Source organism: Labrus mixtus, chromosome 14, assembly GCF_963584025.1.
Source record: "Labrus mixtus chromosome 14, fLabMix1.1, whole genome shotgun sequence".
Classification (NCBI taxonomy): Eukaryota; Metazoa; Chordata; class Actinopteri; order Labriformes; family Labridae; genus Labrus; species Labrus mixtus.
This window is the reverse complement of record NC_083625.1, coordinates 24,435,465-24,454,306: the sequence shown is the minus strand read 5'-3', so window position 1 is coordinate 24,454,306 and position 18,842 is coordinate 24,435,465. Positions and strand designations below refer to the sequence as shown.

Sequence of the window (18,842 nt, the reverse complement as noted above, 5' to 3'; positions counted from 1 at the left end):
AACACCACACTGTGCACTGACTGAGCGCAGGGTTTAGGGGAAAAAGCTTCCAAACACGGATTCCCAGCTTTGGCTCTAAATGGCCCAGCAGAGCCCCGGTTTCTGCAACGCTAAGAGCTAAACCAGACGTGGAGCCCACACTGGCGTAACGGCCCGTTTGCTTTTGGATTGAAAGGCCTGAAAAAGCAATCCCTGATGGGATTTTGGTTTTTGTACAACAGTGTTTACAGTAAAAACCCGACACGTGGAATGAAGTGGGGATTTCTGGAACCTCGAAAATCAAACAGCCCCCTCCTGGAGAAGCTTAATCTGTAACAGATGATGACAGTCCAATGGATGTTGATGGGTTTGGACAGGCGGTTGAGAACAGCCGCCAAAGCCAGAGATGATCAACCAATGTATGGTGATGAAATGGAACATATTGTTGCACTTTGTCTATATCACATGCAGATGCTTTAAAACTACTTTCCAGGGTAGAGAGCTTTGCATGCATGCACACATCAATAACCACAACTTTACCATTGTTTCCATCCCATAGACTTAACTAAGACAGGCCACCCAGGTTTACTGAAAGCCACCCAGGCATAAGTAGAAACCCAATTTTGCATTAAACTGTATTTCTTTTATCCAAAAAAAAGCAACATACCTGACCCCCTTTTCCTCTCCAGTACCTGTTCTTTCTGTACGTCACACACACTCTGCAGATGAAAACTGTTCTCTCCTTTCTATTATTGAATTGATTGTTTTGTTAAATGCATTTGTATTCTGTTGTTTTTTTTTAAGTGCAGAGAGTTTAATTTAGTAACGGGTACAGCTTTGGTTTTGATCGTTCCGTCACTAACAATGAGCAAACTCAAAACGTGGCTCCCCTGCTTCTGTGAAAAAGATTCACGGTTAAAAAAAACAACAACAACAAGGAACACGATTTGTGTCACTTCATAAATGCATGAAGAAGTCAACAGAGCAGACACATACAGGAAGAGAGGAAGAGAAAGAGGCCGAGCCAACTGGTGTGCAGAGTGAGGTGTTCAAGTGTGAGGGGGAAAATAGTACAAGAGGAGAGTATGCAGCTTAAAGTAGTTTGTGACAAAATGCCAAAATAATTTATCTAAATAACTAAAATCAAAAATACAAGATATCGATTCACCTGATAGAAATAGGGTTATGCATTGTTTCAGATATTTTACAAACACATATAACCCGCTTCATGCTGCCTCCAGAATGGATCACTCTCCTTTTCTGAACTGTCTATCTTGAGATTGCATTCAACACCAGGGGGCGATGTTGCAGTAACAGCCCCATGACTATTCCACAGCTCTCCCTGTCCCTGACCCTAAGCAGCCAGTAGCCTGTGGAAATATAATGAAAGGTGGGTTGTGACAAATGAAAGCCAGGGGATGTGTGCGCCGAGCAGAAACACATGCAAAGGATCTGTGGAGCGCTGCTAACAAACCAGGATCCTGCTCTGTAGTCCTCTCTAATCTGCCCTGCGGCTCATCGGGGCTTTATTTCTGCCCTGCATATTTATGAGAATCAGAGAGGGTGAGAAGGGAAAAAAAAAAGATAACCTCTTTCTTGTGGGAGCAATTAAAGCTTTGCTTTCATCAACCCTGATCAGAGTCCCCATGCTCAGTGTCTCGCTCTGCTCTTTGAATCTCTAAAAGGCTGTGTTTACACTTTCACTTCCACTGTACTGACCCTCCGCTCTCTGATGATGCAGGAGTGGACGGGGAAACAGAATGGTCACTATGCTTTCCCCCTTTTTTTTAAATCAACTCCACAGCTGTAAAATGGCTTTAGATGGTGTCTGTATGTTGTATTTGTAGAGTGAGGATACGACTGCAATGATTTACCTTGTCCCTTAAAGCTACAGTATGTAAGATTATTTCATTATAACTTTAGTTTAAAGCATTTTGATCATTGCATGTCACTTAGAAAATCAAGTTGAAATGTTCCTTTGAATAATATTTGATACTTTATTCCCCCCTCCTTTTTTTTTTTTTTTTTTTTTTGTTAATGGATCAGATCTGAATCAAACATCCAATCAGATATAGTTTGCCAATAAGCTTCTCTGTCATTGGCTTTTGTATCTGGGTTGCTTGGCAACAGCCAAGTTTCAAACTATCATCCTCTGACAGCTATGTGTTTACGGCTACTTTGATTTCCCATTCATATTTACGATCAATCGATTCAATTAGGTGAGGTGTGAAAAAAAGTTCATTAACATTTCTTTTCATCTCTGCCTCTTTATTAAACTAGGACTTCAAATAAAACTTTTTTAATTAGAAATGAAATGCAAAAAAAAACAAACAAAAACACAACATTCATCATCAGGATTTCAGAGATGACAGCTGTGGTCATTTCTGTGGTGCAGAAAGAAAAGCTTCGACATGATGTCAATGCCTTGCCGTGCTCAAACAATCTAACAAATGTTTAAATGCTTCAGTATGTCTCTTTGGCATCATTTTATACGATAAACCCTCCGTGACCATATAATCCAAAATGTGTGATTCTTTAAACTTTGGGCTGTCATTCAGCACGCTCATCAGAGAGCAAATCCAGCGTCATGCTGCTCAAAGCAACACCAACACCACTGGGCTGAATCGCTTGACAGCGAACAGTAACTTCTTATCCGCTGTGTTAATCCCATCTCCTTTTTAGCACATGAGTCTGCACAGCTGCTGGGCTGCGTTTCTGGGACACAGCCCTCAAGTTATTCACCAGAACCAAAATCTGCTTATTGAATGAGGAAATGATGAGGCTGTAGTGGTTTTCTTAAAAAAAAAATTGAGATCTGGAGAGGCGGTGTGATGGAAAGAGCTGCAGGGGGGAAGACCTTGAGAAGGGAATAGACTGTCACACACACACACACACACACACACACACACACACACACACACACACACACACACACACACACACGGAGGTGCGAGATAGAAAAGAGGATCATTCCAGACCAGCACTCCTGCTGTTATGCATGCACATATTCGCTCCCATACTCGTATGCACACACACTTCTTAGGCACCATGAGGCCTCATTAAGGCTGCTCTCGCTCCCTCTCTCTGGCAATGTCACCTCTGCCGCAGGGACCAAAGACTGACACAAGCATAATTGGCCTGAACACACCAACAGAGCACTGGGAATGGCTGGGTTCTGGTAAGTGGTGTGTGTATGTGTTTTTGTGTGTGTGTGTGTGTGTGTGTGTGTGTGTGTTGCTCTGACCCTGTTAATGCAGCACAGTTGGCAGGAGAGTGGCTGATGTCACATTGGATCAGTGGATACTGGTGATGGTGAGAGGGGAGAGGGAGATCTCCTGGGAAGAGGGGGCTGGTGCTATCAACACCTCCATCCTCTCCACACCCATCAACCTCCACCTGTCTGAGCAGCTCTATCATCAACATATGTCCGTTACACAGGACAATAAAACCCCGAACAAAGGAGGATGCTTGCTGTGAAAAGGGTTATTTATTATTTTTTATTTATGACTAAGAGAACATGTTGGAATTGCTGGTACTAAACAATTGGCTTGTCATCAATCTACCAGAAAGAAAGAGCTCCATCTTAGTGTTTTCTCATTATAATTCTAAATATTGTTCTTTTAACCCCGATCCAATATTTCTGAATAAACTGAGTATGCTTACAAAAATCTGTCTATTTTCCCAAGACCAACAGAAAACATGCCAGGGAGCGTTACCTCAGACCTGAGAGAAACAGACATGTACAGTATACAGTTTCTCACCAATCAGACGTTTGTCTGGCTGCTAAACCTCCACATATCTCAGTGTGGCAGACAGAGAGAGGGGGGGGGGACTAAAGGCCTTTCACTTTGATCTCTGGAGTGCAGCCCATTTAAATGTTTGTGTTTGAGATGTAGACCTTTAATTTCAGCCTGATGTGTTCCAGGCTCTTTGGGTTTTAGCGTGGCATGTCGGATGTGGGAGTGTTTACTCAGCCCCCCCTGCTGCTCTCCTGGTGCTGAAATAAGTGCATTAAGATGGATGGATTTACTTAGTCTGTAACCTCGAGACGTGGGGAAACAAACTCTGAATGACCTCTTTGTGTAGCTGGAGGGGATGGAAGGAGACGGGCCCACACTGCTGCATGTGTGTTCACCAACAGAGCCATTCAGAAACATCTCTTTAAATCTGATCCTCCATCAACAAACTCCAACCGAGTGGGCAGCAGGTAGACCTCTGGAGATACATTCAGTATTTACCTGAGAAATGTATCCGCCAAAAGTTCCATAATTAGTCCTGATTGCATGTGTTATGACTGTAGAGGGTGACAGCAGTAGGAAAACAGACATGAAGTGTGCTAGAAGTGATATAATCCAGGATGCAGAGTGGTCTGGTTATGTTGTACCAACTTGAATGATATAGTTGTTTCCAGTTTAAGAAATATTTGGGATCCCTTTAAACCAAAAGTACCAAGGAAAACTGGATCCAGGAGCTACTTTTTAAAGGATTAAAGTTTCTTACATCACATTGTTCTCTGCATTTCAAAGGCCATTTAAAGATTTGTGAAAATTAGACTGGATCAATCAAACATTTTCAGCCCCAACCTTACCGTCCCTGCACTTTTAAAAAGCATCCCCCTCCTCCAAAAAGTACCTGATTTCTTTTTGGAGGTGAGGGAATACATTTTCTGGAATATTGGAGCCCTGCAGTGTGCAAGCTGTCCTCGTCTTTGCTTTAGTTCTTTTTGGAGGGAAAGTCCCAAAAGTCTCCAGGACTGTATTTACCACCTGGTCCCTGCCATGGAAACACACTGAGTATCTCCTTAAGTCCCTGTAGAAAGTTCCTGCCATAGAAACACCGCTTTAGAGTCTGTTCAATCTTCATCGGGGTAATGGATTGTTAATGATGTTTTAATGGATATCACACATTGAACATGTTGCACTTTATCCTGATAGAAAGCTTCATATAAAACACTTTGTACATTAAAGGTGCATGTCTTACTCATGCTGCTGCAGAACGATCCATCTCAAACTAAACTTAGAAGTCTTGAAGACTGATCATTCAGAGCCCACATCAGGGCGAACGAGCTGCAATCAATAACACATTGAAATGTAATTTTGAAATATGCACGGTTGCAAATGCTGCCATATTTCTCCGCCTACAGACAGACACAATAAATGTAAGCTGCAGACATGGAGGGGGGGGGGGGGGGGGGGCTGGGTCATTGTTTGTAACAGCGGGCAGTAAATCAGCCGGTGCTATCCTTGATTTGTTAACCTTTGTTTGGCTGTGTCAGCACATGAGGCATGGCTGGAGCGGCCCCTTTCATGCTCATGAAATAAAGCTTCTCTCTCTGTAGTTGTAGCCATGGAGAGGAAGGGATTGAGGGGTTGGGGGGGGGGGGGGGGGGGGAGGGGGTGGAGAACAGGATATTGAGCTTCCTTTCCCCCTTAGAGATGCATTAAATGCTCCTAGCAGGGGACTGGTTACCAACAGAAGCACATAGAGCAGGGGGGGAACGCCTGGAGACCCAGATCCTTGTCTTATTACTCCAAACATGCAGGGCTATTAAATATCAAAAGAGCGTTTTGATTTGAATTAAGCTTGTGTTCGAGCTTAAAACAACAACAATGCTCATTTCAGGAGTTATGTCTCTGGTGGGGAGGGGGGGGGACCTCTCTGTGACCTCCCGGCCTCTGGCAGGGAAAAAGACCGTCCTTGACTGCAGCCGTTCAGCGCAAAACCAAAGGCCAACAGTAGTCAGGTCATCCTTCCACTGAGCATCAGGTCAAGTTCCACAGGCAGCCCTCATTTCTTGACACACACACCCACGCAGACGGCAGAGGTCAGCACGAGGGCAGCCCGAGGCAGTAAACCAACACTGCTGCTGCTGTGAAAGGCCAACCTCCTCTTTCCAGTCGGCTGAATGAGTTAGGGAGCTGCCCGGGTGATTTGTGGCGTGATTGTTGCTCTCTATATCACTTGAGATTACAGCAGGTGGCGGCCCACGGCCTGGAAGTACACACAGCTCCATCTATCAGCGGTCCAGCTCTCAGAGAATGAAGCCGGAGAGAGAAAAACAAGCCCTCAGCTCCCTCCCACACACCAGTAATACGCTCACAGGCAATTTTCGCTGCCAGCAGAGCTCTCGATGACAATCCAGGGAGCTCTTCAGCTCTGATATCCGCCACAAAAGTTCACCTCCGCTTTTCTCTTTCCGCTATTTTTTTTTTAAACAATGCCATCAGCGCTGAAAATTACACCTTCCACATCGCACATTATTCTCTCCCCCGGTGACAGACGCACTCAAGCCTGACACACTTCACCAGCAGCACTCTTCACGCTGGCGTCAGCCCCGGGTCTCGCTGTAGCACCGCTTCATTTTCACATTAACTCCAGTAAAGCATGGTGGAATCAGCGCAGAGAAGAGAGGGAGGGGAAACTGAGAATCACTACACGGTGCACTTCAATTCACCCCCGCACCTAGGTCGGCCTCACATGGCAGACACAGCTGCAGGAAATGTTTCATGAGGGACTCCTTTCCTCAATACTTTTACCAAATGAACTCTTACTTCATATCTCAAGTGCTCTTAAACTAAAAAAAAACCTAGTGAGTTGTTTCTAATTGTGACCATGGTTGAAAATGTTTCTGCAGGTGAGAGGCAGTTCAGAATGCTTGAAGCACACTCATACAGTGTCTGAAATAAGTTGTCATCTGCCTCCAACTTGTGGAGGCAGATGTCTACAGATAGTGTCTACAGATTAACTGATGCATCTCACGGATGTTTGCTTTTTGGACTGCTCTTGTTTAAATACTTTATTTTAATTGCATGTCAAATACTCAACAAAATCTAGTTTTGCTGCAATCCACTCCACAGCAGCATACAACGTGTTTACATGCACAAATACCCATGCATTTGTAATTCGTACACATTTAAGATACTAAACTCAAAGTCTCTTTTGGAGCTTCTTAAATGCTAAAAGCTAAGAACAAGAAACAAAATGTTTTAAGGTCCAAATTTAAATGTTATTGTAACTCAGTAAAATGTGGAAAAGTTCAAGGGTTTTGAATACTTATGCAACACACTGTAATCTACTTCTTTGCAGCGTTATTCATTCTTGCTTCTTCTTTTGTCTAGTATCTTTTCTTTACTAAATAGATCCCATCTTTAGAGGCGCAAACCAGACTCAACAGTTGCACAACCGATGAGCAGATTTCCCGGCCCACTCTTGATAAATGGCACTGCGGAGCTTCTTAAATGTCATCCAGCATTATCTTAATCTTGCTGCAGGGGCTATGCTTCACAAACAATGCACAGTGAGCTTATTCTCCGCTCTCCGATGAGCTGGCTGAGCCTCTGTGACGGCTTGAGGATTGACAATATCATAAAGGACGGGAATGTAACTGTGTGACAAGATATTACCGCCTTGGGACACGGCTTTAATCATTTGATAGATCTGTCTGCAGGCCTTTGTGGTGACACTCTGTGCTGGTTTGTCATCATCACTATCTGTGCAGCCCGCCACTTCAATCTGCTCCCTGGACAGCAGTCCCAGACTTAATCAGGCTTGGTTACCGATTTCCACCCACGGCAACTTACAAACAGCTTCAACTCTAAACAAGCTGTTTATTGGGGTTGCCTACAGACTGAAGAGCATCTTTTAGATCAGTGTGTTTTCTCCTGCAGAGCAAATGAATCAGGTGAGCTAGCTGACACCTGCAGGCACATCGACAATCACGGTAATTAGAGCTAACATATAATGACTCTTAGTTAATGAAATCCAATGCTGAGCAAAGTGAGCCCACAGTGAGCAAGAGGGAGAGAGAGAGAGAGAAAACAGCATTGCGAGCAGGGAGTGATGGTGACTTTAAGCTTCACATTAGACGACCGAGCACAGTTGACACCGACGGCCCCCCGAGTTGAAGCTGACACAAAGAAGAAGAAAACAAATCAACGTCTGCAAACACAAAGGCCACTTTCTCATCAGTAGATTTTCTTTTTCAGAATGCAGCGTAGGCCTCGGGCAGGAAGAGAAAGAGAAAAAAGCAGTGTGGCTTTTGAGGGAGCATGAAAAATACACTGTAATTATTGAGTAGGTGAGAAGGCAGTGAGATTAAAAGATGAGGGACCAGCACTGAGGCTTCAAAGAGACCTGACGTTGCCCTGGGCTGATTTTCAGTCTTGCTGCAGAGAAAAAAGCCAACAGTCAGTCATTACTAAAGCTGCACAGCAGCTGAATTACAATGGCCTCCTCCATGCTCTGTGGTTTCAACGCATATTCATGTTTTACCTTTGTCAAAGTCAGTCACAGTATCATTGAGAACACTGAGTCTTCAATAGGATTAATAAATGCTGTGTAATAAAGTGTCAAACTATCGGGTACTTTTTTTACTTGTGTGTCAACATGGTCTAACTTATGCACCGACTACTTTTTTCAGTGTTTGATTCGGGCTTGCATTTTTGAAACAGTTTGACTGGTTTTCAGTAGAAAGAGTATTATAGAGGCTTTCCTCCAATGACTTTATCTTAAAGTGAGGGTTAAATTGTATTCTGACACCACAGTCTATAGATCTCAACAGTTGAAAACATGGAATTATTATGTGCAAGTTGCTCTGCAGCATCACGTTTAGATTTGTTTACTTCTGTGGACAGTTGTCAGAACTAGTCCTTCAGTGCAGAACTCAATAAGCTCGCCAGTCCACTGCTTTGTTTGGGAGCTGTTGTCTTGTGCTGAAGCTAAATGAGCTTTTTATTTGTGCCAACAAGAGAGTGCACAAACCGTCAAACAAATGGACTCTTTCTGCACCTGCCTCTCTGCAAATATTGACACACATCGCCCCACAAACGAGCCTCTCTCAGCACGTTTGCTGGAGCGGTCTCCACAAAGGTTTGGTTGTATGAGAGTAATGGTAATCTCCTCCAACAAAACCGCAACCAACTCTTTTAATCTTAACAACACCCTCTATAAAAATACCAGAGGTCCTTGCACTCCCAGCACCTGGATTCTTTCACTCGCTCTTTGCAGCGGCGGCAGGCATTAGCATATGGCAGGAGAGGAGGAGGGGACCGAGGTGGTAAAAAGAAGCCGTATTTAAATGGGAATGAGGACCAAAAGAGAGAGAGAGTGGACTATCATGGAGCAGAGCAAGAAAGCATATTTTGTGTACTGTTTCCCCAGTCAGGTCCTTTCACAGAGGACGATAGAGGGGGGCCCCTCTGTTGATTTAGGCTGCACAAAAGGGGCCTTAATCCTTTCAAGGGAACCAAATCAGTCCACAGAGGAGCACGTTCAAAAGGAAACCTCCCTGTCAAGCACGGCCATTGAGCCTCCCCAATGGACGCCACAAATCAAGCCCTGGAGGGAATCAAAGGCCAGAATGTGGGAAATGTGTTTAAAGATCTACACGGAGGAAAAGTGCAGGGTTGAGAGGTGGTGGTGGGGGGGGCTACCATCAGCAATAGGCCCCACTTTCTGATACAGCCCTGGAGGGGTCATAACCCCGGTCTCAGAGCCTCCCTTCAGCCCTGCGTGGAAACTCCCCCCCATTACAGAGGAATGTCCATTCACGCAGGGCACCTCCATTATCCCTGAGCCGCAGAAAGTGGGTCTGCTTTTAACAGCAAATTAGTGACTTGATAATGAGGTCACATGTGGTGTTGGCACACTGAGGCCATAAACAGACTGACTTCATCCCTCTCCTCCTCCTCCTCTGGCTGCAGTGCAACTTCTGGTGGATCTCAGCACAAAGGGTCATCAAAAGAGCATCTCATCTGACTTTACATCCATGTGAAGACAAAAGACTACTCCACCTTTTGGAGATTTACTTCCTACGCCAGGTTTTCACAAGATATGATCACAAGAGAGATACATCGTGAAAAAAGGGTCGTACTGTATTTCATATCCCTGCACCTTTGCCAAACTTGACCAGGCATCACCCACCAGTGATGATGAGTTTTTTTTTACATCATCATGAACACATATGACAGTAGCTGCAACAGGCCAACGCAGAACAATTTCTACATGGTAATAACACCGGGGGAATGGAAATGCACCTGCACCATTATATTACATTTCAACACAGTAGAAGAAGAAAACAGTGTTTACCTTTAACTGCAGCTGTGCTGAAGAATTTCTCTGAGGTGGCATCGGAAACCTGGAGAGAAAAAAAGAGAACTTAATGAGAAAAATATCACAAACAGAAATGCAAGAAAAACTGACTGTAATATCCTTATCTATCAGTCTGCCCAGGCCTTCTCCTGTGTTGTTGTTATTCCTGTTATTTCTGCTCGATAAGAAGACATTTGTGTGTTTTGGTAAACTGTTGGCTATCACCAAACAGTCCTTTTAGCATGAACCTTAACTCTGCATTGTTTAATGTCTTATCTGATTATTATGGCTTCATCTTTGACTGTTTGTACGATATCTCTGCTCTCAGTTTTAACAACCTCCCAGGTCTAATTAAAACCCACTGACGCCAGAGGACAGATCCAGTGTTATGTTCAAATTATCTCCAGTATTACTCTGGGAACCTGAGCATCATGATCAACACCACCAACACTGGATACCAAACTGAAACAAAACAAGCGGATCTGCATTGTCCGACCACTTGATGGCACTGTTGCTCCGTGAAAACACAAACCATCCTCTCCCCAAAGCTCTCCCCGGCAGAGCACCACCAGCGTCACTGGGTGAGAATCAAATGTGCAAACACAATTACATTTAAAAGGCTAAAAAAAGCTGTAAATATGAAGTCAGGGGTTAATACTGTCTTAACCAGGACAACTGGGTGAATTATTAGTGTTTTACTTAAAGTAACTATAGGAAGGAAAGCAACGTTCAAGGCACATGACAGGCTGACAGGTTTCCCTGAATAAAATCATTTCTGGATAACTGGCTTTGTTAGTCCACCACCTCGGATTGAATTCATGCAAAATTGCAAAAAACAAAGTACAATTCAAAGCATTACACGTTTTACAGCAGGGTCCTGTGTCCTTATAAGATAAAATAACGACAGGAATATTTAATGTCTGCGTCCAGTGACAGCTTAGTTGTGTGCGACTCGTTCCCTTTTTCTCAACGTTTGTCTGCTGCTTAGAAGAAGCAAACAAAATCTAAATTAAAAAAAAAATCTGCAAATATGGCAAATAAACATGAATGGATTTATGATTATTAGATATGAAAGCCCTTAATGAATGAGGTGCGCAATCTCAAGTGCAACACCGGCAGAATGTAAACAATGAAATCTGCAGAATAAATGACAGCAGGAGAGGCAGCATTTAAATAATAACACACACACACACACACACACACACACACACACACACACACACACACACACACACACACACACACACACACACAATGAAATATTAGATTATAGGCGGCTTAAAGCCAGCGCGCATACCTTCGATGTGGCAAGGTTAGCAAGGAGGCAGATAAGTCAGGATATTACTTTCTCGGTCTGGTAATAATGGTCTCGTTTCACATTCTGCTTTTCAAATCATATAATCCAAACAAAGAGGCGGCGAAGTCTACTCCGTGTAAATTGAGTACAGCCATGCAAAGAGAAAAAGAAGAAGAAGAAGCCTTTCCAAGAAAATAAAAAAGCCCAAAGCCGTTCACAAAGCTACTGCGCCTTTTGGACAAAGGGAACCATGTGTCTCGCCGAGTGGAGCTTCTGCAACAGCACTGAGGTGACGAGAGGAGGGGAAAAAAATCCAGCTTTCTCTCCCTGCTTTGACACGATGTAGTTTTATTCTCCTCTCGGAAATATCCGTGAGAGGTAGCAAACAGGATCCGGGAGGGTTTGAGTGTCGGTGCGCAGAGATGGGCTGCGTCCTACGGAACAAACCGATCCAACAAAGCGCACTGCCAGGTTCCTCTGTAGAGTACAGGAGACGGACGGAATCACAAGGAGTGAGCAATAAAATTCACAAGGTATAAGCCCGTTGTCGCTGCGTGTTCAGCTGCAAAGCCTGACTGCCGCGCGCTCTCTGGGATCCAGGTCGTGGGCACACAAGAGCCTCTCCCCATCCGCTCCCCAAGCAGCAGACAAACTCCCATTCATCCAGCGACTGACTGCTGAGCGCTTCTGCCGCTGCTGCTGCTGCTGCCTTCACGCTCGGGTCCTCCCACTTCCTGATTTCCAGGCTGACTTGAATTCAACCTCAGTCGTGCTCCTTCAGTAGAAAAACACATTCGTGGTTGTTCGGGCTTCCGAAAATGCTTCGAGCTGGGTTGCAGAGGTGCACATCAGCGCTTTACCTTTTGCGTAAATGGCGCGCAAAAGGGGGAGACAGCGGCGCAGCGCGGCTTGATAAGAAGGGAAAGAAAGAGAGCGAGAGACAGACAGAGAGAGAGAGAGAGAGAGAGAACAAGAGGGAAGTGGAGAAAGCAGAGGAGGGAGGGGAGAGCTGAGGCAGAATGATATTCTTTCTTTCACTCAGCAGCACTGAGTGAGATGATGTCAGCCCCTAATGAATTTCCCAGTAGGGTGCTGCTGCCGTGAGGGGAGGAAAAACAAAACGCTCCTTTATGAGCAGCGTGCACCTCCTCGCAGCCCACAGGCGCTGTCCTCTCTGCTGGATCTGCCACTCTGCTGGCCTGAAGGGAGGTCAGCTGGTAATAGAAGCAGCTCTCTGGGTCATTTAGCCTTCACTTTGAGCTGTGAGAACCCCATAACAAACCACTGTCAAACCTCTAATGCTTCCAACCTGCAGCCATCAATCATGACTACCACGGTTATGATTTAGCAACAACTTCATCAAACCTCTGCTTTGGGTTTACACAAGGTGACAACAACACAGCTTTCATTTTGCACTGACAGGTCATTTTCTTGTGATTTTTCCAGTTTTGATGCCAGAGTTTTTTATTTTAAATGGATCACAACGATTTAAGTTGGAACACCATCCTGTAAAGATTCACACTTCAGGCCTGGAAGTCATATTTACCCGAGAGGACAGGCCACCTTGTCATCCCTCTGCCTTCATCCTTGGACAAATCCTGATCCAATGCTGTACAGTCCTGGAAAATCCTCTTACTCGTGCAAACCCTTGCATCCAATAGCTTGTCTAATGAGCATTAACCCACTAGCAGGGAGGTCAATGGATATACAATAGTGTCACATTGTGAAGACTTTCCCCGCCAGTTTGGCTGAAGTGCCCACAGAGCAGAAAACAGACTTAGCTCATAGCAGAGATGCTAATCCGTCCCTCGGATACACTGAGAGAACGAGGGCCCGGTGCCTGGCTGGGACTCGCTGTACAAACATGAAGTCATGGGAAACTGGATGTACAGTGACCTAAGAAAACAAATCCTAAAACCCATCAGAGTCAACAACACTTTTCTCCAGATTGTCAGTCTAGTGACAAAAAAAAACATTTGGCACAAAAACATTTATCCATATATCAACATAGAACATGCTTGGCTTAGCTTTTCATGGACTTACTGATGAGCAGAACAAAAACATGTGGAGTACCATCAAGGGGGGCGTAGGCCTCAGGTGGCCGGTTAAGATGCAGCCTCTTGGTTCAGCTACAGAGGATAAAGGCTGTGGTCACAAAGGGCCTGGGAGACGGAGCAGTGTTCATCTAATAAGAGGCCCACTGATATGGATCCTTGTATGTTTCACGGATGAACACATTGTGCTTTCAACCACTTAAAGCCTCTCTAAATCTGGCATGAAATCGTTAAATTCAAACATGATATAACAACGTTTAGTGTCATATAAAAGAGTAAAATAACTGTTGGAAACAAGAGTCTAAAAACAGCTCGTTTTACATTTTAAACCATTTCTCAAGCCTGTGGTCCGATCACATTTTGATTGACACTTGCTGTGTTCATCTTTACAGCACTGATGAAAATTACATTTGAAGTGTCTAAAAATGTAAATTCTGGTTGACGTTTTTTGTTTTGGATTTTGAAAATTTCAAAAAATCTGAGAACCGAAAAAGACCAAGTACTTTGAGTTTTCTGTTGTATCCTTCATCACTAGAAGTACACTGATTTACACAAGTCTTGTGTCATCAGAGAAGGATGCAGAGGTAAACGGAAATGACTCACATCAGCTAGGGGTGTCAATGTCTCCTTTACAAGACGATCTGATTCCAATCTCTTCATGTGTTCCTTGCGAGCCACCTACGCTAACGATTATTCTCATGAAAAGGTTAAAGTTCAAAGCAAGTCGCAAGAAAAGAAAGAAAAGCAGCAAAGCTTCAGGAAACTGGGCCAATGACTGATTTGTGTTACAGTTTTACTGATCAGGGCACCTGGGACTGATGCACTGAACGTTAGCTAGTCTTATATTATAATGGAGCTAACTCATTCCATCAACGCTCAGCATCTTCCGCTGGAAATACGGCTCGCACTAAACTTCAGCAGATGAGAATAAAACACAACGGACACTTTAAACCTGTTACTGTCGTTCATTTCCAGCACACGTCCACACGTTGCCTGTGGGATAGACTAACGTTGGGTATAAAAACCAGAATGGCTGTCTTAGGACTGTACTGTAAAATGAATTAAGTTATAACCATCCAAGAATAAGTACACCCATGACAAACACAACACCAGTGATGTTTGCAAAAACTATAATAAAACCACAAAAACAATAACTTCAAATAGGACGGTAAATTATCTATAATCCCTTTAAGATGCTAACTATAAATGTCATAAGACACTCTTCTACATAGGAGGTTGTAGATTTGGGTTTCCTTTGGAGTGATTAACCTCTGGCTCTCTGTTGCGCTCCAGCTGTGGGAAAAAAAATCTTTGATCATCTCCAGTGAAACTATGCAGCTGTAAACCGCCACGGTTCGGAAATGCAGTAAATCATGTCTAAAATTAGTTGCCAATGTACTAACCGTGGGTACATGTAATTAGATCACAGAGATTCTTACGTTTGAAGTGGTGATTGGGATGAAACATCAAGGGCGCATTGTGGTTTTGGCTTCAGCTGCATGACATGGCTGGCTTCAAGATATGTATTTATACGACTGCAACGGCAGAAAATGGCTACCAGTCATTTTTTTTTTCTCAGGCCCGTGCAGCAGCAGCAGCGGCAGCGGCAGCGGCAGCAGCGGCCATGAGCTGCTGTTCTCCATTTTAAATGGTCATTATCAGATTTGAGAGCGACCGCAAGTCTGTGATTACAGCCACACTGCCAAACAATCAGCGCCCGGATCTCTCACTTCACATTATTTTTTTTAATTCAAATGAAACGATGACAGAGATGAATGCACATATAAAATAAAGAGAAGCCTGCACATGGGGGAAAAAAAACGTTGTCTGTGTAAGAGAAAGAAGCGCTGAGATCAAACACGATGTATGAAATGTTTCTCAGTAATTGCTGTCTGGGCATGCACGTTCTGTCTATAGACCATCAGCTCCACACTGACATTTTGTCATCTTTTATTCCTTTTTTTGGATGCTGATTCTCCACTTCAAAGAGACCAGAGGCATGTTTGTCTCTCCCTCCACAAGCAGGGTTTAATTTTACAGGAACTCTCTCCTAGATTACAATCACAAGGGACTGGCTCGCCTTTATGAGCCTTCCTGCCATTATGCCAAATCTACCCTCGTTTGAAATATTACTGATAAGTGTAACATGAGTGCTGCCGATGTAATATGTTAAAAGCTCTTTTACATTTGCCTGTGGAATGAGGGATCTGTCTTTGCTTTGCATGGCCTGGGAAAATAATTATCATGATTCAAACTCAGATTGGATGCAGAGGCCAGAAAATGAAAAATGTTCTTAACGAGGCTGAACAGAGTCATCGTCAGCGGTAAACCACAGAATCTGAGGTGGGAGGATATGACAGAAACAGTTTCTCACAGTGACGTCTGTGGATAAAAAATACTGTTACTTCAGAGCTAAATAAAGGAATACAGGATCAATGTAAGACACAGATCAGAGTCTACTGTCAGGAAATAACTTCACTTTTAGTGAAATGAGAGCAGGCCAATCTTGAGACGGTATAATGTTCATCACATTCAACATCTAAGTTAAGCATTTAAGACCGATGAACACTTAATACTAAGACCAGCTGAGGCTGTGGAAATGTCACCAGTTGAGCTTGTTTTTGATTCTTGTTCATTTTGATCTCCAATCCCTCAAAAACTCCAATAACTGTCTTTCAAACACCAGACGAATCCAATAGCAGAGTTTGTTTCCAGGTCTAACACGACCCTGCTGTGACAACAGAGACAATAAAAGTGTTATAAGGAGAGTGTGTTGGAGTTTTGTGGTGATTCGTTCTCAAACCAAGAAGAGCTCCTTATCCGACATTTTTAATAACTTGGACCTGATAAGGCTGCGAGACAAAAACATAAGGAATCGCTGATTATTTAACGTATTTCCAAATTAAATGGAGCAAATTCTTTCCATGAGATTTCAAGTTCATGACACAGCAACTGTGGCCATGTAGGAACAAAATGGGAATGCTATTGTCAGGAGGGTTCATCCTCTGGTAAGCATGAATGTCAATATAAAAGAGATACTCACTGGAGTAGAGGAATTAATCATTCAGAGTGAAAGTTAAAATATCTCGACTTGAAGGAGGCACTGTTTGAAATTCACACTAAACATATCCGTCTCCATCTTCTGAGGGCTGAGAACTTCTGTACCAACTTTCACGGACATCCATCCATCCAATGAGTGTTGAGCAAAACGGGGACTGACTGACCCCAAGACCAACATTACTACCATGCTCTTAAAATATAATTTATATCAGTAATGCATGAGATAGAAGGTATCCTGGTGAAATTTTGAAGAACAAAGCATCCAAAAATATCTTATTGTAACAGATTTCCTCATGATCCTCCATCCTGACATTCATATCAAACTTGGAAAAGAACATCAAACGTACTTTATTTAAACTGGTTAGATAAAAGGCAGCTTGGCAATTCATCTTCTATCAATAATCATTCTGCACGGGGATAATTTACCAAATAAACACACTTTAAACATTAGAATTGGCAGTGTGTGACAGGTGTCCAAACAGTGTGAGGTCACATGTTGACACTAGTGGAAGTAACTGAAAAAATGCTTGATAAAAAGAAAAACATGTTCCTCATGCAGTTCACGGAAAATAAAACCTGTTTTACATGGATTTAAAATATATATATATAAAAAAGCTGGTGTTGTCATAGGGAGGGGGCGGGATTAGTTCACACCCTCCTTGTTTCTTAAGATGTGAAATGTCCAAATGTTGCGGTGCAATCCGAGCACTGTGAAACATTTCTAATTGCACACACAAACCCACACACTCCGAATTGCCAACATCTCCTCTTCTCCCAGCCTCTCGAGGGCGGAGTGAGGATGTTTTTTTTTTTTTAATTAATTTTTATTTTTTTCACAGTCATTACATCCGACCTTATCTCGCAGAGCCTGCACTGGGTTGTCAATGACAACTGGCTCTAATCTCTACCCCCTCCCGACAAGCAGCGCTGACAGGCCCTTTCTTCCCAATTCCTCAGACACGTAGCCAGACATAAATTAATCTGTCACTCATTGCTTGTATTAATGTGGGGATGACACATGGCTGCGCATGCAAACACACACACTCACACAGACACCAAACAGACAAAGAAAAAAAAAAAAAAAAAAAAAACCATCCAGCCTTAAAAACCCGTGAAACAAACTGGGACACTACAGCATGCCAAAAGTGGGAAAAAGCCTTTGGAAAAAAGCTGACAGTCTTCTCTGTTAAACTGCATCAATCAAATATCCAGACAGAGAATGAGAGATTTAAAGACTTGAGAATCTCCGTCTGCAGTGCCAGACATGATTTAAAATATTAAACCTGTAAATAATGCCAAATAAAAAAAAGAGCCTTTTCTTTCCCCACTTATCACACAGTGGGTGATTGACATTCTGGGAACATTTGGGAAGATTGACGGACGCAGGGATGAAAGCGTCCATCTGATCTGATGAAGATACCTCTGAAAGCAGATCCTCTATGTCCTAATAAAGCTTCCTGCGCCAAGAGATATGAAACTCGCATCATGTCAGCCAAGGAAGCAGCTGAAAAGTATTTCTTCCGGTTGTTAAAAGCCAGCCGTGAATATGTTATCTGCTCATCTGAATCTGCTTATCTCCCTCGAGGTCTCTGAAAGCAGGCTGTGGGGGCCGCAGGAGTTCAAGATAAATGGCCAGATCAATGGCAGACATTATCTGGATCTGGTAGGCAATAATCAGATCCAGTAAACATTGCGGGCGCAGAAAGAAGCGGCCTGTCAGCGGGAACAAACGTGCTGCACTGACCAGCGCTCTAATGTCCCCGCCGAGGGACTCGCTTAGGAAAACAATGCAGCCCAGAAAATTGGTTTAACCTTCCCTGCCTCCGTTTCTTTGGTTGCATCCCCTAATGCGACCCCTCTCGAACACGCCCACACCCCCTCTACACCACTCCGCCTTTAGTCACAAGAGAAATGGGAGTCAAAATTACAGACACTGCCGTGGAATGTGGGCTGCGGGCTGCGATGCCGTGGATAATTTCAGACCAGTCACTCAAACCCTCCCCTTCTAACCGAGAGCAGCATATGCACTATCCGCCTCAAAACACAAAACCACAAGCACACACACAACATGGTGAACAGTAGGCACCATTTACCTTGAACATTTTCATTTCATGTCGGTGTAATTACAAATTCTCCAACCTGAGTCAAATTATCTTAAAGGCCAAATCTGTGTCCTTACGTGTAGCGATGTCACTCACCGTTTACACGGAGATTTAATGAAGCGAGGAAACGAATTCCCTTTTTGAACCGTGCGGGCGAGTCAGAATTTTAATGTGCTGTATTTTAAAAGATCATTTGTTTGTGATGTTTTTTTCTTTGATCCAAACATCACGTCCGTGTCCTTGGATGTGTGTTCTGTAGCA

At 43.6% G+C, this 18,842-nt stretch overlaps 1 protein-coding gene across 7 annotated transcripts in view; it reads right to left on the bottom strand.

The window, feature by feature from the left end:
- auts2a (activator of transcription and developmental regulator AUTS2 a) overlaps positions 1–18,842 on the bottom strand; it is a 339,678-nt gene that overhangs the window by 27,740 nt on the left and 293,096 nt on the right. For all 7 annotated transcript variants that reach the window (XM_061055901.1, XM_061055904.1, XM_061055903.1 and 4 more), the window contains one exon: positions 10,066–10,114. In XM_061055901.1, coding sequence (XP_060911884.1) covers positions 10,066–10,114 — 49 coding nt within the window. The remainder of the gene's footprint in view (positions 1–10,065; positions 10,115–18,842) is intronic.